This window comes from Suillus bovinus (genome assembly GCF_016758785.1).
Source record: "Suillus bovinus strain UH-Sbo-P2 chromosome Unknown EDB93scaffold_11, whole genome shotgun sequence".
Taxonomy (NCBI): domain Eukaryota; kingdom Fungi; phylum Basidiomycota; class Agaricomycetes; order Boletales; family Suillaceae; genus Suillus; species Suillus bovinus.
Genome location: NW_024542067.1, coordinates 604,915 through 623,217, shown reverse-complemented (window position 1 = coordinate 623,217; position 18,303 = coordinate 604,915). Strand labels below are relative to the sequence as shown.

The window sequence follows — 18,303 nt, the reverse complement described above, 5'->3', positions numbered from 1 at the left end:
AGTTGGTGCACTCAATTGCACCATCTGACTGTGGATGGAATGATGTTGACATACAAAGTTCAACACCAGTGAGTTGGTGAAACCTTTGCCAGAACGTACTCGTGAATAGTGTGTCTCTGTCACTCATGATATTGGAAGGCATACCGTATTTGTACACAAGGTGGAACATTACCTCAGCTATGTCCTTAGCCCAATAGGTTTGTTTGGTGGCTGCTAGATGCTCCATAGATGTGAGATGGTCGATTACAACTAAGATCATATCAAATATGTCATTTAGGGTCTTGGACTTTGGTAGGACCTATGAAGTCTACTCCTATAGTCTGCCACAGCCTTGTGGGGACTTCTAGTGTTTCCAGCAGGCCATATGGCTGGTGGTTGCTTGGTTTAGATACTTGGCAGGTGGGACATGACTCACAGAAGGCTTGGATGTCAGAACACATTCCTTTCCACCATACATTCTCACGGAGGTAGATGAGAGTTTTGGCTGGTCCTAAGTGCACTAGGATTGAGTGGGCATGAGATATCACTATTTCTCATACCCGACACTGGTCTAACTTTACATCTGGTATGCAGAGTACGTTGAAGATGAGGAATCTAAACTGTGATGAAAGTTGGTGCTAAGCTAAGCAAACACAGATAGACCCAGGCACGAGTAAAATATTGACCCAAGGGCAGCTGTCTGGGTAAAGGAAAACCTCTCTTATAAAAAAAAAAGGACACCAAACTAATACTAGGGTAATAGGACTATAGGATGCGCAAAGCGCGAGGCGAGGGAGATGCGATGAATGATATGCAGACATGCAAGTGCAAAAGGCAAAAGGCGAGATGCGCGATGTGAAGGTAGTGTGCATGAGCAAGAGAGATGAAGCGAGACTACTGTTAACACCCCAACTAAGGTTGGCTGATGCTAAGGTAAAATATGGACAACTAATGCGTGAGACTTAGATAGTCACTGCAAACAATGAGTAAAATTCTCTTGTATCTAAAGACACAGAGAAAGTGGGCGGAGAATCAACCCAGAATATAGAGTAAAGGGATGGTATATGTAAAATAACTAAGCACCACTAGGTGCACAGGTCTGATGTGATGAGCTGAACAAGCTAAAAATATTACACGAGGTAGGTAATAGGGTCTTCAGCTGCGCGCGTAGCACAAAGCCAAGCATTAGCGAGGGAAAACAATTAAGCAAAATGGGAATATAGCGAGAAAATGCACCAATGAACATCTAAGGACATGGGGAGGACAGATGGATGGATGTGGGAATGATGCGAGGATGGACGCGCGATGCAAGTGGCTGTACATGGAACCTGTGAAATAAAATATGTGCGCTAATGCGCAAAACGTATCCTATGGATTAGAGCTGTAGTTTGTAAGGGAAGTGGGAGAATTTGAAGGAAGTGTCTGTGGAGACGTGAGTCTCTACAACGTGCACTCCTTTATCCCATAAGTAAATGCAGCCATTGTGAACTTCAAAGTTTTTGAATGCTGCTGGGCTTTCTAGTATTCATGCAAAGAAGGGGTCCTACACATATTTTCTGGCCACTTGGTCAAATATATCAATTGACTGGGTCACTTAGGGCTATTATTTTAGTGATGTGAGGTGGGAGTGAGTGCACTGGGATTATAGAGTTATTGGTGGGTCTGTCAGTGTCCAGTTGTAGGTCCCTGTTTGTCTTGCTTATGTCAATGGATGTATTGCCACTGATGCAATCAGGTGGTTGCCCAGACTCTTTACTTCTGATGTCACTGGCACTGGTGCTTATATCAGGTTGTGTATCCTTATTTCTTGACTGAGATTCCACACTTTGGTGTGTTTGTCAGTCTGGGTTTACTGTCCTACCTTCCAGTGATGCTGGTGGGGGCTTGCCCACATGAAGGATCACTTTCTTCATGGTAGTGCCAGGTGAGTTGGTTGCTTTCCATTTCAGGACTAATGAACCATCATCTATGCCAGGATGCCCAGCTCTATATACAGGAGGATGCCTCCACTCCTGGCGTTCAACTGAGTTTGCGGTAAGTGACTTTGTGTTTCTCTCGCCCTGTAGCTTTGAGATGACAAGCAAGTCTGTCATAGGTGCACCCTTGTCGCCTAGGTCAGGTGAAACCTGCTGGGGTATGCCCTTATTCTCAAGGTGGGGTGCAACATGTTGAGGTACGCCATTGCCTTCTGCTTCAGTCAACCCTTGCCATTGAGATACTGACCTGTGGTGTTTGTTAGTTGCAGGAGCAGCATCTTCGCAGACTGTACCCTCTGTGGGTAGCTCTATCAACTTCTGCATAAGGCGGGCAGATCACCACTGCTTAGTCACACCCAGGACAAGTGGGGAATTGGTGTATGCTGGGGCCATGATAAAGTTTAGGAGCAATATTTTAGATACATCTTCCTCCTCAACACTTACACACTTGCTTGCTGCTTGGACCATACCCTTAGGTTTATTGCTGTACATCCGGGATAGTGCATCAGCTAGGGTGTTTTCTTCTACAGGTAAGTACTGAATGGTGAAGTCAAATTCACTCAGTGACTCTAGCCACCTGGCCTGCCTTGGAGATAGCTTGGACTGTGTTGTGAGCCATTCAAGGCCTTTATGGTCAGTGTAGATATATAAAGGCACACCCACTAGTAAGTATTGAAAATGCTTCAGAGATTCCACAATCACTGATAACTCCTGTTCATGGACAGGGTAATTCTGCTGAGTAGAGTTCAACTTCCTTGACCAGAACATTATGACATATGTAGTCTGGATGAGGTCACCTTGTGATAGAACACCCTAGCTCCTGTGAACGAGGTGTCTATTATCAAATTCACCCGGGAGGTTCCATTTAGTACTGATGGTAGGTCAAGCACTTTTTGTCTGGTGTTCCTGTGGGCATTGACACATTCTCATACCATGTAAAATACTTGTTGATCAGTTGGGAACCAATTCCAGTGCATAGACTTAGCAGCTACCTTGGACAGGTGCTGCATATGCATACGCACACCATTACACCCAGCGGCAAGGTATTCTATAGAGCCAATGAACTACATCAGCAATTCTTTAGAGGTAGGTGTCTTCCAGTTTAGAATCTTATCCACCTTATGAGGATCTAGGCTGATACCAACATCATCAATGACATGTCTAAGTATGGTGAGTTCTGTCTTGAAGAATTGCAGTTTGTGTTCACTGAGAAAGAAATAGTTGTCTCTCAAGCAATCAATCATGACCTTGACATGTTGTACATGCTCCTCCACTGTGTCTAAGTAAATGATGATATCATTGAGGTAAATGTCCATAAAAATTACAATGTATGGCCTGAATATATGGTTCATCAATGATTGGTAAGTGGCACCAACATTACAGTCCCCTATTTACATAATATGACTGATCATAGTACCATCAGGCATCGTGAACAAAGATCTAGGAACATCTTCTGGTATGTTACATATTTATTTATAGGTGTCTTTGCCATCTAGAAGGGAATGGAAGGGGTGAGATGAAACGTTCTACAGTATCATATCAATATCAGGTAAAGGGGACACTATTTTGTGAGTGTTCTTATTTCGCTGTCTGATGTCTAATATGGTACATAGTCTTAATTCACCATCCTTGCTTGCCTTTTTCATCATTATCATAGGGACAACATTGGTGCTGCTGTAGAACTCCCAGAGGCCAGACTTCAGATAATCATCATGCTTTGCGCACCATAAGGGTCATAGGACCTTTGGATACTTTGATTGGTGCCATGAGTAGGTGTAATTTTTGTCAGTCAGTGGTATAACATGCTTAATGGTTCTCAGGGGTGGCAAAGGTGTATTGATAGCCTCTTTGCAGATTCCACTGGTGTATTGACAAAGTTCCTCAATATAGGACTCGATAATACCCATCAAAATACTCAGTCCACATAATTCGAGGACTTGGGTTTGGGCACCTTGAATTGGTAAGGGGTCAATACTGTAATTTTTTATTTCTGGAGGGTTGAATCTTATTAAGACTTAGTGCTGAAATAGGAACAGCATGCCCAGGATGACACCATAAGACTCTAAGTTAGTGATATCAAAGGTGCATTGACTCTTGACATCCTGGTACTCAAACTCAACGGTAGTAGTAGCTTTCACAGCACTTCTAGATCCTGACATAGCTTATTGAAGAGATATGAGTCTCTCTAATATGTCATACTTCAGTTTTAACTGATCTACTAAAGTACTGGATACAAAATCCATTAACAATCCAGAATCTAGGAGGGCCCTACAAGGTTTCTCATTGAGTAGAATAGCAACAACAATCAACTTAGGCAGTATGCGGGTTAAAGATTTTGGTCTCACTGCCTGTCTATGGAGTGAGCGCAGGTCAGGTAAGTCAGTTTTGGAGTAGTTCACCATTCCACAAAAGAACTCACCTTTAGGTATAGATTCTTCTTTGTTACTCGATTCACAGGATTACAAGGCAGGCAGGTTAGCCATTAAGTCCTCACTCTCAGATCCCCAAAAATCAGTGCTATCCCATTTGGACATCTCCTAGGATGAAGAGTCAGAATCACTGACCATATCTTTCACCTTCTGTTCATTGGTGGAAGAATCTTCTGATAGGTCAGGTTGATCTGGTACCTTCATGCATTTTAGATACTCAATGTTATGAATTTTCAGGATGGTGAGCCATATCATGATGTTGAATGACAGGTCACTCAGCTAGGAGAAGTACATGATGTACTCATTGTTATCATGCCTATCAGACAACAAGTACGTGTCTTGATCCCCCCATTGAGTGAGGCTGAATTGATCAATGTTATGTGCGGCATAATATTGAACTTGAATAGGTTTACTCTTTTATCTCCAATAAAGGAGAGATCAAGAAGAGAGGGTGTTCTGCAGTCTAGTAAAAGACTGGCTCCCACAGTCAACTGGCAGAGCCCCTTCCTGTTAGGGAAGTAGGTTGGCGGTGAAGATGAGGAATCTAAACTGTGGTCAAAGTTGGTGCTAAGCTAAGCAAACACAGCTAGACCCAGGTGCAAGTGAAATTGTCGTCCCAAGGGCAGCTAACTGAGTAAAGGGAAACCTCTCTTATAAAAAGAGGGACACCAAACTACTAAAAGAGTAATAAGACTGAGCAATGCACGAAGCGCGAGGCGAGAGCGATGCAATGAATGAAAGGTGGATGTGTGTGTGCAAAAGGTGAAGGGCAAGGTGTGCGACGTGAAGGTAATGCATGCGAATGAGAGTGAAGTACAAACTAGCGAGATAGGCGAAAGAGAGACGAGGCGAGATGAGTGTCAACACCCCAACTGAGGTTGGCTGATGCTAATGCAAAAGCGGACAACTTATGCGTGCAACTTTAGATAGTCACTGGCAAACAACGAGTAAAATTCCCTAGTATCTAGAGACACAGAGAAAGTGGGCAGAAAATTGACCCAGTACATAAGTAATAGAGGGGTATAAGTAAAATAACTAAGTGGCACTAGGTGTGCAGGTCTGAAGTGACGAGTCAAACAGGCTATAAATAATATGCAAACTATGTAATAGGGTCTTGGTTATGTGTGAAGCGCAGAGCCGAGTATTAGCGGTGGAAAACAATTAGACGAAAAGAGAATATGATGGGAAAATGCACCAATGAACTCTTAAGGATATGGGATGCACAGATGGACAAGTGCACAGACAATGCGAGTGCGGATGCGCAAAATCTGCGAAATAAAACAAGTGCAGCTAAGTGCGCTAAACGTATCCTGTGGACTAGAGCTAGAGTTTGTAAGGAAGGTGGAAGAATTTGGAGGGAAGTGCCTGTGGAGATGTGAGGCTCTATAGTGGTCAACCATCTAGGAGACAGATTGTGCTCACAGCTAGAGGAAAAGGATGTTCCTCTCAGAAGTAAAGCAATGTTCTAATGGTCACATGCTAGAGAGGATTACAAGTGTGTATCAAGGAAGTCTATCAGGTTAAACCAAGTATCAGAGATACTAGATAGTTCAGGATGAACCAAGTAGATTAAGATGCGGTATCTACTACAAAGTATAGGTGTTTATATAAATATAAGTCTGTGGCTGTTCTGTGTCTGATAAGGAGTCACAGATAGGAAAATGGTACAACCTATCAAGATAGCAAGTATAGGTGAAACAGAGAAGACTATTCATGCTGCACATGTTAATAGTAGTCAAGCAACAATCAAGATAATCAGAAAGAAGAGAAGTGCAGACAGCACGCTTTGATAAGAGATCTGGCCAAGTCCAGAGGTGGCCATCAGATAAGAGAATCTAGCCAGATCTAGAAGAGTCTAGAGATGGTGGCATAGTAACTGGTCTAGAGATGTTCTAGAAGCAACAGTTATGGTTCCAAGAAAGAGAAATAAAGTAGGGTTTATAAATGTTATTGTAACAATTGAGCCTGAACTGGATCGCGGTGTGGCTTGCAGAGCTCATCAGTGATTAGAGGAATGGTGAGCCTCAGATTTGCTAAGGTTCGGTAAATAATCACTAGGTGTCGAGCATGTCCTAACCTTTCAAGATCACTTACTTCATCAGGTATTGCAACTAGTGAATACAAACAGTCTATTGGTGGTTCCTTCAGCAACTACTGCAGTCTGATTATCAGCAGCTGTGACTCCAACTGTGTTGGACCACAAGGTGGATGTCAACAATCATTGGTAAGGGGAAAGCCTATGATACTTAGGACAATCTTTCGCTAAGTGACCTGTCTGCTTGCACTCAAAGCACTGATTTAGTTCTTTAACTTTCTGAATCATTTCACTACTCTGACTAGTGCATTGTTGTGGTATTCAAGAGTTTATGCTCTTTGTCCGCTCCCTAGGCTGCCTTGATTTATTTGGGTTGCGGGCATTAGATGTGTTAACTGAGTTTGCCATTAATGTGTGTGTCTAGGAGTGATGGTCTGGTCTTCGATCATGCCTCATGCGGCGCTCAGGGCATGTATCCTTTTCAGCTACTCCAGTAGCTAATGTTGGGTTAAGTGCAATGAGGATATTAGGATCCTTAGAGTTCTTAAGGAACACTCATTCAGTGCATAAGGCTTTTCTCTTGATGGTGTCCATGCTTACAGTATCAGGGTCATAGCCTTTATCAACTAATGATGCCTTGATATAAGGCTTGCAGTTCATCCAGAACTGACGGACCAGTTCACATTCGTCAACATCCCTTGAGGTACAGCCTTCTTGTCAACAATACAGGAATCTCTGTCTTTGCACCATGTGAAAGTCCTTAGAGAACACATAATTAAATAGTTGTTTGAAGAATTTGGTAAGGGTGTACTTTTTCTTAAAATCCAGAATATCTCTTTCATAGAACCTGTAGGTGTGACCTCCTAGGTATTTCCCTAGCATGCCTAGGAACTGTTTTGTTGAGAGTTTGGCTCTGTCATGCCATTCTTAAACCTCGTGGACCCACTTCTTAAAGGTGGATGAATTTGCTTTGCCTGTTGTAAGTGAATGAAGCTTCATGTTTTAAAAAACCTTGTTGATACTTTAACAGGTTCAATCTACCATGATGCTCTCTTTGGTGTAATGATGGTCGTGGTGCTGGACTTAGAACCACGTATTTTCATACTCACATCAACACCTGAAACATATGCACACATGTCTGATGCACTTTCACACATGTCTGAGCCACTCCGCATCGGACCTTTGGACATCGCATCAGCCGATCACACTTCACACGCACTTGTCCATCCCGTTATAGAGACTCATTCCTGACTAGGCTTGTAGATACTGTCTTTACCTTATGTTTGCTATTTTGTAGCTTACATAATCAAGTTACCTCTTCACCAGTTTCCAGCACCACCAGTCAGAGTCTTAGTAGTTTTCCTCTCTCTCTGAGCTTTGAGCTTAGTACAGAAACCCTTTAGGGTCAAACACTGTCTTCTAGACAATGTAGCTAGGTAGCAAGACCCAACATTGTTTAGACTAACCATCTGAATTGTTGAACGTTCACCGTGTCCTGGGTATCTGAACTAGCCTCACTAGGTGTGTAGTTATTCCTGTGCACATTTTCTGACATTCAGACCGTGTTATTACATGTCTGCAGCACCTTGTGTCTTATTACATAGGAAATCGGACCCGAAAAATATTGCTACTATCTTCACCTATAGTATTCTGTATTTCTACATACTTACTTAAATACTCTGTAGTGACCCGTAGCAATTATCATCCAGTAGTAAGGAGCTGTTTCCCGACTCTGCAGATCACCCAGAATATTCTCATAGTTCTTAGTTGCATTGTGAAATATTACCATTCGTTCACCGTCATACTCCATCACTTGTTATACTCGCACATACTGCTCGCAATCTGACACTTGTTACAAAGATTCTGACCTATTATTGTGAAGTCCAAAAGTCCAAAATATTGGACATCACCCTTTGGCTTTGAACATCATTGGATTACCTTCAGACATTGTTTCACAGCTTCAGACATTTTTTTATTTGCATTACTGACACATTTTACTACTAATACCAATTAGCAATCCCTTTAGGATTGAACGCACTTGCTCTGCAAGTATAGCAGCATAGGTCGTGCTAAGATCTACCTAAATATTGTTGACTAGGTAGTACAATTTCTGCTGAGCCCAGCAGAGATTTACTCTTTACATCAGACAGCTTTTGTTTGCCTCTTTGTGCCATCTGAGTCACTACTATGGTCTGACTCTGGTTCCATAGCCAAAATGTTAGCACTAAAGTCATCAGATAGATCATTATTAGGGGTTCTTAGTGAAGTCTTCACATGGTTCTTTCGAGTGGTGAGTGGGGGGCTCTCTTTCTCATGTTTGTGGACTATTTTGATAGCAGCAAACTTAGTCCCATCCTTGTCGTCTGATGACTCCATCAAGGATCATTCACTTCCTTCATCTGATTTGGATGATGAATCCGGGGAGCTTGAGTTACTTGGATTATTCCTGATTATTACTCATTTAACCAAACTCTTGCTGGACAATAATAATGACACCCTTCAGTAACAAGTGTCACTCTTCCCAACAGGAATTTGTTGATAGGGATTTGCATCCTGGGGTTCTTTGCTGTCTTTGTTTGCAGATTCATTTTCAGTCTTCAACTATTATTTTGAATAGTTGTTAACAGTGGTAGTGATATGAACATTGGCAAGGTCATTTTGAGCACAAGTTCCAATAGTTTATTTGAGCAGTCTCTGTGCCATTTCTTTTGAGATTGAGCTTTAATAACTCACTTTTCCAGTTCTTGAATGTGCTCTTGCATTTCATCCATCTGCTCACATTTTTCAGTGAACTCTTCTCTGGCAACCTTTTGGAATTGTCAAAGGGCTATGTTCTAGACTCAGATAGGACCTCTTTGGTTCTCATCATCCCAGAGTTTTCTAAGAGACTCGTCAGAGTCATTGGAACCAGGTCTATTGAATTTGACCATTTCTTCATTGAATTCTGTTCAATTTTCTAACTTGGACTCCAGCAGGTTACCTTTATCCAGCTGTCCCTTTTCCATTGGGTCTATTCCCTTTACCCTTCTTACGAATTGGGAGTTCAAGAGTGCAGAGCTCATCCCTCAGGATTGTTTTGGGTTTTGGAAATACTGGTGAGTCTCCTAGGTTCTCATTGTCATATGAGTCTGACCAGTCAAATACTTCCCTTAGTTGCAGTACTCAATCCCTTTCAGGATTCAAGGTTGAAAGGGTGGGTCTAGGGGTCCCTTCACTGGAAGGTACAAAATGGATTTCATCATCTTCTAATATTTCTCTACTAATAGTAGGACCAAGCATAGCTCCTTGAGCTGGAGCGGAATTCAATCCCAGCTTATTCGAGTTATATAGACTGAATTAGGGAGGCTTAACTATAAGGCTGGCAGTCCCAGTAGTTACAGGTACAGCTAAGCTGTCCCAGGTCTTAGTACTCTTGAGTTCTTGGTTAAGAGTGTGGGAAACTATGCTTGAGCTTCTTGACCCAGTCAAGAAGCGAGATGAAGCAGTAGGGTGCAAACTAATTGGCATTTTTGTCAATATCCAAAAAGGTGTAAGGTTTTCTTTTTTAGAGATAGAAAAGTCAAGGTTCTGGAGGGTGATCGGGCCTTCTTGACAATGACTATAGCGAGGTAATAGACTTTAGATTTTATAGCAGTTAAAAATATAGTAAAACTTAGAAAGTGAATACATGTGATGTCGAATATACTTAGGCTTCAGATGAGGTAACTGTCCGAACTTAAGTTTATTTGTGAGGGAAAGATCAAATGCCCTACAAGTACTAAGTAAGCTGCTTATATACTATAGGTAGAGAATAGTATGAAAGAAAAAGGAAATACTAGAACTATGAGGGCAACACTGGATATTGGTTGCCATCACCTACTAAAGTAGTGTGATGACTTTTAGCAAGGGTCACAGGAAGGGATCTGCTTTTGAACTTGCTAAAACTTGTGACAAGAAGATGTTTATAGTTCTTGAGTGCACCTCGACCTCACATAAACCTTACCTATTTGGGTTGCCATACGCTCTTGGGAACAGCAAACTAATTAACTTGCTTTTCATCAATCTCTTACACTGCTAGTAATTAGTGAATAACGCTGAACATTTCTAACATGGTAACATAAGATATTGGCAATATCTGCTACTAGTACTGGCAATGAGAAATAACCTTCTTCTTTAGGCAATTGGGCATCCTGCTCACGACCAAACCTTTGCACTCATCATTGCCTACAACGAGCTTGAATATCATCTTAGAATTAAGTCTAGATTCACTCATTTCTTTCTATCTGTTCCTATAATATTAACTATAGCCATAGCCATGCATATATACCGGTATATCATTGTAGGTTCTTTATTTAACAATGTGCATGTGACTATGTGGCCTCTTTGTTGATTGTCAACCATGTTGAAGACATACTCTGGTATCCTCGTCCTACATAATGTCTGCAGCAAAATGTCAAAAGGGTGTTTCTCGCAAGGTCCATATCACGGGATTGATGTATAACAGATGATATTGCAATGATACTCTTGAACAACAGGCAGTAGCATGTGAATAGGTCTGCAACTCAAGATCATTATCGCATCAATACAACAGGTAAAGTTTTTCTCTACACTCAATATTCTGCTCACTAGTTTACTGGGCCTCAGTGCTGATTCTCTTGCTGCACTGGGGGATGTTCATTCACAAATCCCAGGCTCTTCAAACTATGCTGATGATGAGGGACCACTTGGGGAGTGGGAACTAGTCCCTGAGTCCTGGAATGAAGATGAGATAGTTGTGCATGTCCATCTGAGATTATATTGACAATCCATGAGTTCTAACTTAGTAGCATACATCCCTGCTGATGAAAAGATAGCTGAAACTACCATACACATAAAGATTCCTGTACATGGCACAGATGTATAGAAAATCTATATTCAAACCGGGCCCCACTTCTTTCTCAACTTATTGATCTGTTTCTTCTCTGGAAAGCTTCAAATTCAACTCATAGGACATTGATATTTCCGCATTCACCATCTGAATATAACTTTTACATTCCAGTTGTGGACATGTTCACACTTGACACCAAAGTCTTGATCCAACACGATGCAGACAGTCTGTCTCCCACTACAGCACTTGTTCATGTTTAATACTTGGGTCATGTGCCATATGCACCATCTCTTGCATTTTCACTACATACTTTAGAACATTTCTGACTTCTATGTGCCCGCAAGCCCTTGTTCAGTATCGAAACATTTGGGAAAGTATTATGTGATTTGTACAAGGTATGTACATGGTATTCCTATCATTCTTACACTGATGCTGATGTTTTACTAGATATCCTATTGATGACTATTATACATGCTTATCAGGGGCATTTGATACCTACCTAGCCATTCTCTGTAGTGTTGACAGGAAGATCAATGAAGCTCTTGACTACTGGCATGTTCTCAATATCTACCCCCCTTGCACTTATAAATTGGAGGGAGAGCCCACTCTCATCTTTGGATGAATGTATGTTCTTGATGACAGGAACTCAGCAAAACAAATGGCAGAAGGTGCATGTAATTGTGGTGATATGCAGCAGTATACTAAGAGCGACTACATTCTTCTTCACACTTACGTTGACCAGTTTGCCAATGAGGTACAACCACAAAATACAGTGGCACAATCAGAAGTCATTCCTGGACTTACTGGAAGCTGACTATCACGATGAAGATGCCAATGCAGACCTGTCAAGACACAACATTGCATCAGACTGCAGCAAGAACTGGAAGGCTGCTGCAAGTGACAAAAAGAAGCAGATGTGGAGCATTTTTGATGAAATGGGCATCTTTGTTTTTGCCTATCGCCATGGCCTTGTTTTGTGAGTAGCAGATATGGTTTGCAGTATGTTACAATAACATTTATGAATCCTACTTTATCTCTCTGTCTTGGAACTGTAACTGTTGCTTATAGAACAACATCTCTAGACAGTACTATGCTACCATCTAGACTCTAGATCTGTCTAGATTCTTTTATCTGATGGCCACCTCTAGACTTGGCCGGATCTCTTATCAAAGTGGGCTGTCTGCACTTCTCTTCTTTCTGATTATCTTGATTGTTGCTTGACTACTATTAACATGTGCAGCATGAACAGTCTTCTCTGTTTCACCTATACTTGCTATCTTGATAGGTTGTACTATTTTCCTATCTGTGACTCCTTATCAGATACAGAACAGCCAAAGACTTGTATCTATATAAACACCTATACTTTGTAGTAGATACCGCATCTTAATCTACTTAGTTTAACCTAATAGACTTCCTTGGTACACACTAGTGATTCTCTCTAGTGTATGACCTATTAGAATACTGCTTTACTTCTGAAAGAAACATCCTTTTCCTCTAGCTATAGGCACAATCTGTCTCCTAGACGATTGACCACCAACCTACTTCCCTAACAGAAAGGGGCTCTGCTGGTTGACTGTGGGAGCCAGTCTTGTACTAGACTACAAAACACCCTCTCTTCTTGATCTCTCCTTTATTGGAGATAAGAGAGTAGACCTATTCAAGTTCAATATTACACCATGTGTAACATAGTGGAGAACTGTGAGTTTTTGCAATGATCAACCATCTGTAGATTCTGACTTGCACATAGGGCCAAGTACCCCCTTGCAATTATATCTAAGGTTCTCAAGCTCCTCAGTGAGTGCTCTCTTGCTGTCTACAACATTAGCTGTGGGTTCACATCAACAATCTGTGCCAGTATCCTTGGTAAAGCATTTGAGCAGCAAGGCTGCTATATTTGTGTTGATGTGTTTCATGGTTATGCACATAACTACACTTGTCAAACCAAGAATCATCCGAATGGCATTCAAGGCACCGGCATCAAGAACTTTGGAGCCATTGAACACTTCTTCAGTGCATCTAATGCACTCGCTCCTGTCATCCGCTATGCAACTATCTATCACCACTTTGTCTTTCTTGATCTCTTCTTCAAACAATGGTACAATGACAAATACCTGAACCTCACCACGATGATCTACCATAACTACAAGCAATCTATTAACATTATAACATTGGAGTCTCTTACCCTTGATGATGCTAAGGCATCGCTTGGTATCCAGGTTGGTAATCTGGAGGCTTAGCATCAAGACGAGATTGAATATATTGCTGGTCTTGGCAAGGAGAACATGTGAGATATTCATACTATGGCATATGTCGAGCTTCTTCATACGTTGAGGGATGTGCAGTAAGTTATGTAGATGTCTTCTTTGTTATTTGTGTTAATCTATTATTTATTTTCACAAGGACTTGCACAAGCAATGTATCCTTGCAGTTTCTATCTACAATGCCATCTGACTATTAATTTTTGCCTTCCTCACAGGACATGTCATATTCTGCCAATGTGTCAGCTATGAGAAAAATTGAAACTCAATGTAGGTACTACTCCAAATGCCTCAATACACTTCAATATGAGATAGTCACCTTAGAGGTCAAGATGGGTATCACTCACCGGTGGCAGCCAACCTCACTGGAGTATCAAGAAACCATGAAATATATGGCAATGCACACCTATCAGTGTGCCCTCAATAACCTTCAGTGCCTAGTAGTACAGTGTCTATTTGAGTTGCAAAAGCTTAATATCTCTGAGATTGGTAAGTGTTTTGTGGCTTTCAATGACCACCTAGTAATGTGATTATTTAGCCTACAAAATGTGTGCTCATATCTCGAAGTCCCTTCAGACGCATTATCACAGCCATCAAAAAATATAATAAGGTAGCATCACAGCTCCATCCACTGCATACACTGCTTGAATGGTCCAAAGTGTTGTACTACAGTTTCCTCAAGGAGTTCAATCTTCTTCATGAGATACAGCAAGACATCCATGACAAGATGTGGGTGAAACCAACTATTCATAAGACAATGTGACAATGGCTACACATACAGCATGCAAAGGAGGAGATTGAGAGGTGCAATATCAAAGTCCAGCATTTGCATATGTCTATTGTGGATGAAGACCGGCACTTCACTTGTGTTTATTTATCACTTGAAGACTCACCTTTACATTTCGCTGTTCAAGAATTCTGTACACACCAGTGGCTGGTCAACTCCCAGCTCCTTGACTGCATCTTCCAGATATATACACTTCCTGGCTTTAGTGGGGTAGCCTCTCCAGGCTTAAGGAAGGGGCAAGTTGATCTCGATGAAGAGAGAGATGGTATGGACGGTATCCTTGTTGGTCATGAGCACAAGCATGATCATGATAGTGATGATGAAATCATTGAGACACTTGATGATAAAGGTGATGACATGCAGGATATCAGAACTTTAGTAGAATACTTGTTGGATCTTGTACTTACTCACTGATATGATTTGTATATGTACTATAGAGTAGATGGTTACAGTAAAAAATGATACACAATGGAGATGAATTGCATAAGATTGGATTAACTCATACATATAGTGTAGCTAGTAGATTACAGTAGAAAAAGCACTGATACACAATGGAGATGAATTGCATGAAATTGGGATCACTTGTATAGTGTAGAGTAGATTACCTAGTGTGCATGTAGTTCTAAGTAGATTATTACAGTAGAAAGCATCAATATATGATATATAATGGAGATGAACTACGTGAATTAGAATGACTAGTGATTATTACATCATCTAAACATTTGATCAACTCAACTTTGATGTGATCATTGATTGATCGTTTAATGTTCAATGTTGATCAGCCACATCTTTCTCTCTTCTCACCATCACTCAACACTTTTCATGACAGGCACTAGAAATAACCATTGGGTTGTTTTAGGCGGACCTAAACCTGGTATTTTTCTTAAATAGTGTGTATCATTGTCATGTAGTAAATACAACTAATAATCTTGTGCAATAGACCATTCATTGCTCAACTCAATAGTGCCCATTACTTCTGGAATTATCTCATACTGAGTTGGGGTCACACACTAAAGAGGATTACTAGTATATACTAGGTAGTTCTGGTTAAACCAAGTACCAGAGATATCAGGTAGTTCTGATTTATCCCAAGTAGATTAAGATGAGGTATCTACTACAAAGTACAGGTATTTATATAGATACAAGTCTGTGGCTGTGCTATGTCTGATAAGGAGTTACAGATAAGGAAATAGTACAACCTATCAAGATTAAAAATATAGGTGAAACATAGAAGACTGTCCATACTGTGTATGTTGATAGTAGTCAAGCAACAATCAAGATAATCAGAAAGAAGAGAGGTGCGGATAGCCCGCTTGATAAGAGATTCAGCCAAGTCTAGAGGTGGCCATCAGATAAGAAAAACTAGCCAGGTCTAGAAGAATCTAGAGAAGGCAGCAAGGTAACTGGTTTAGAGGTGTTCTAGAAGCAGTAGTTATGGTTCCAAGAAAGAGAAATAAGTAGGATTATAAGTGTTATTGTAATAGCAGTAGTCAAACTCAACTTTGTTACACCCCCTGGTGCACAATTCCCAATGGTGTTTGAGTGAGTCTTTGCTGGACTCACAAAGTGATCTTGCCCGAGTCTTGTTTCTATCCCTCCAGTGTGTCTCACATGTTTCTTCTTTCTTTCCCAGTTAACTTATTCATCTCCCATAGACAGAAGGCATTGGCGCTTTACGATCTCATTTGACAGGCCCAGCATATGAAGATGATGATGGAATCAGTTCTGATCAGGAAGACAACAACATTGTAGAGGAAGAAGAAGATGAGGACAAAGACAAAGGCCTCTCACATCTTTACCTCTCTCTATCTTTCTTACAAAATTAGACTTAGTGAGGACGAGGAAACCCAAGACACGCATCTCATGGTTGCACAGGGTACGACCTTTTGTTTGTACAGAATATTGGTGCAAGTGTGACTGTTCCACATGCAAGTCCTCCGATCCTCGCATTCAATTTCCATGATTGGAGATCCCAGACCTCAAGATACTGCCACCTTGCCCTTTTTCCATCAATCTTGCCTTAGAACTGGAGCACCAGCTTAACACTGAATCAAACCCAAACTTGCTTGTAAATGTCACAGGATGTCCTTATTCCCTGGATTCTCATATCCTTGCTTCAATCATTACTCAACTGAAACCATTGCTTACAGATGTTAGAAGTGAGCGAGATGAGCTCTCACAGACAGTTGTTGAACCATGGGCCCGCAAGGCAGGAATTGCAGACACACTTGGACATATGACAGAAAAATACTCGAAGATGCAGGAGGAACTGGATAATGCTCATACAAAGATTAAGGATGACGAAAACATGATGTCCATACTCAGGATGAAAGTCCAGGAAAGCAGGTTTATTTTTACACCTCATATTATCTGCACAACATGTCACTCACAGTGCTTCTCAGGCATGGCCTCATGCATCTACAGTATGAAAATCAATGGGCAAGTCAAGTGTCCTCAGCTCTTCACTCGTCTAGAGCGGACATTCCTTCCTTCAATGATCCGCCATCCTCTCAGTGTGCATCATTGATTGGATCAATAACTGGACCTGTTAGAGCGCATTCTGCTAAACACAACCATCAGTGTGCAGGATGTGAAGGCTTGGATTTCATCTGTAGACATCATGCTTAACCTGTATGATAATGTCAGTGGGTGGTCAGCTACAGTCCAGATACTTATATGTAGGTGACAGCCCAAGAGAGCAGTTGATCTAGAGAGAATTGAGGAGGGTGAAATTTGCTGGATGATCCAACAGTCAATTGAACCTTCACTGCACACCAAATAATGACAGCTTTTGCCTGCATATTTGGCATTTGGAAGAAACATCAAACCTTTCAAAGGTAAAAAGTATTTGATTGGTTTGAGGAATGGGAATGGTCACCAGAAGTAGCATGTATCATTATCTGCAGTTTGCAAATGACTGCATCGACATGTGTAGTAATGGTCGGTAGCCTGAAGCAGACACCAATGTTTTATTTGGCTAGTAATGATACTAATGTAAATACTAGTAATAATTATAATATATACCTCTATGGGAGTTTGGCAGAAACTTTGAGGTATGAAACTATCAACTGAAGTGTATGGAAATACACAAGAACACGGAGAAGCTTCTGGAACCAACAATATGGTTAGAACTTAAGGTAACAGATGGTGTCAAAGGTGCCAGATCCATAATATACATACACCTTCCAACGCTACCCTCATGACCATCCTGGCCTTCCCTTAGCTTCTTATGTGCTTTAATGGCCTCCTGATCACCAGTACAGAAGGAGGCAAGGTGTCTCCACTTCTGCCTTCTCATAATTTGAAAACTTGCCACATGGGCAAACAAACTTGAAGTCTGGTTCACAGTATATACAAACCTTAGACCCCCCCCAACAGTGCTTCACTGGCAGCTGCTGTGAAGCAGAATACATGCCAAGGGCTCTCCCCAGAGCTGATTTCCTATGATTTTGCCTTTGTAAAATGAGCATGTCACTCAGAATTAGGGCCAACAATGTTCACATCACACTTTGGACAGTATGCTTTATGAACATTGTCTTGACGTTGTAGAGACTCATTCCTGACTAGGCTTGTAGACACTGTCATTATCTTATGTTTGCTATTTTGTAGCTTACATAATCAAGTTATCTCTTCACTAGTTTCCACTACCAGTTTGAGTCTTAGTAGTTTTCCTTTCTCTCTGAGCTTTGAGCTTAGTACAGAAACTCTTTAGGGTCAAATACTGTCTTCTAGACAACATAGCTAGGCAGCAAGACCCAACATTGTTCAGACTAACCATCTAAATTGTTGAACCTTCAATGTGCCTGATGATGGGAGAGGTACATAAATGAATGTGAGTTAATTAGTAGAAATGGTGGAGAATAGAATAGGGCACCTTGGATTCAGTTAGCCTGACACTACATTGGAATGTCCCAACAAGGTCTTCTGCCAGTGGGCTGTCTGATTCATTCACACTGCTCGCCAACCTTATTCTTTTCAAAGGGCATCCTTCGG

General features: G+C 41.3%; 1 protein-coding gene across 1 annotated transcript; it reads left to right on the top strand.

The window, feature by feature from the left end:
* Positions 1–12,014: 12,014 nt before the first annotated feature.
* Positions 12,015–13,502, top strand: EDB93DRAFT_1247842 (uncharacterized protein; the record flags this gene model as incomplete). The annotated part of the gene is made up of 2 exons (XM_041452640.1): positions 12,015–12,241; positions 13,013–13,502. The coding sequence occupies 2 exons, from the start codon at positions 12,015–12,017 to the stop codon at positions 13,500–13,502; spliced, it is 717 nt and encodes a 238-aa protein (XP_041310507.1).
* Between the last annotated feature and the right edge of the window lie 4,801 nt (positions 13,503–18,303).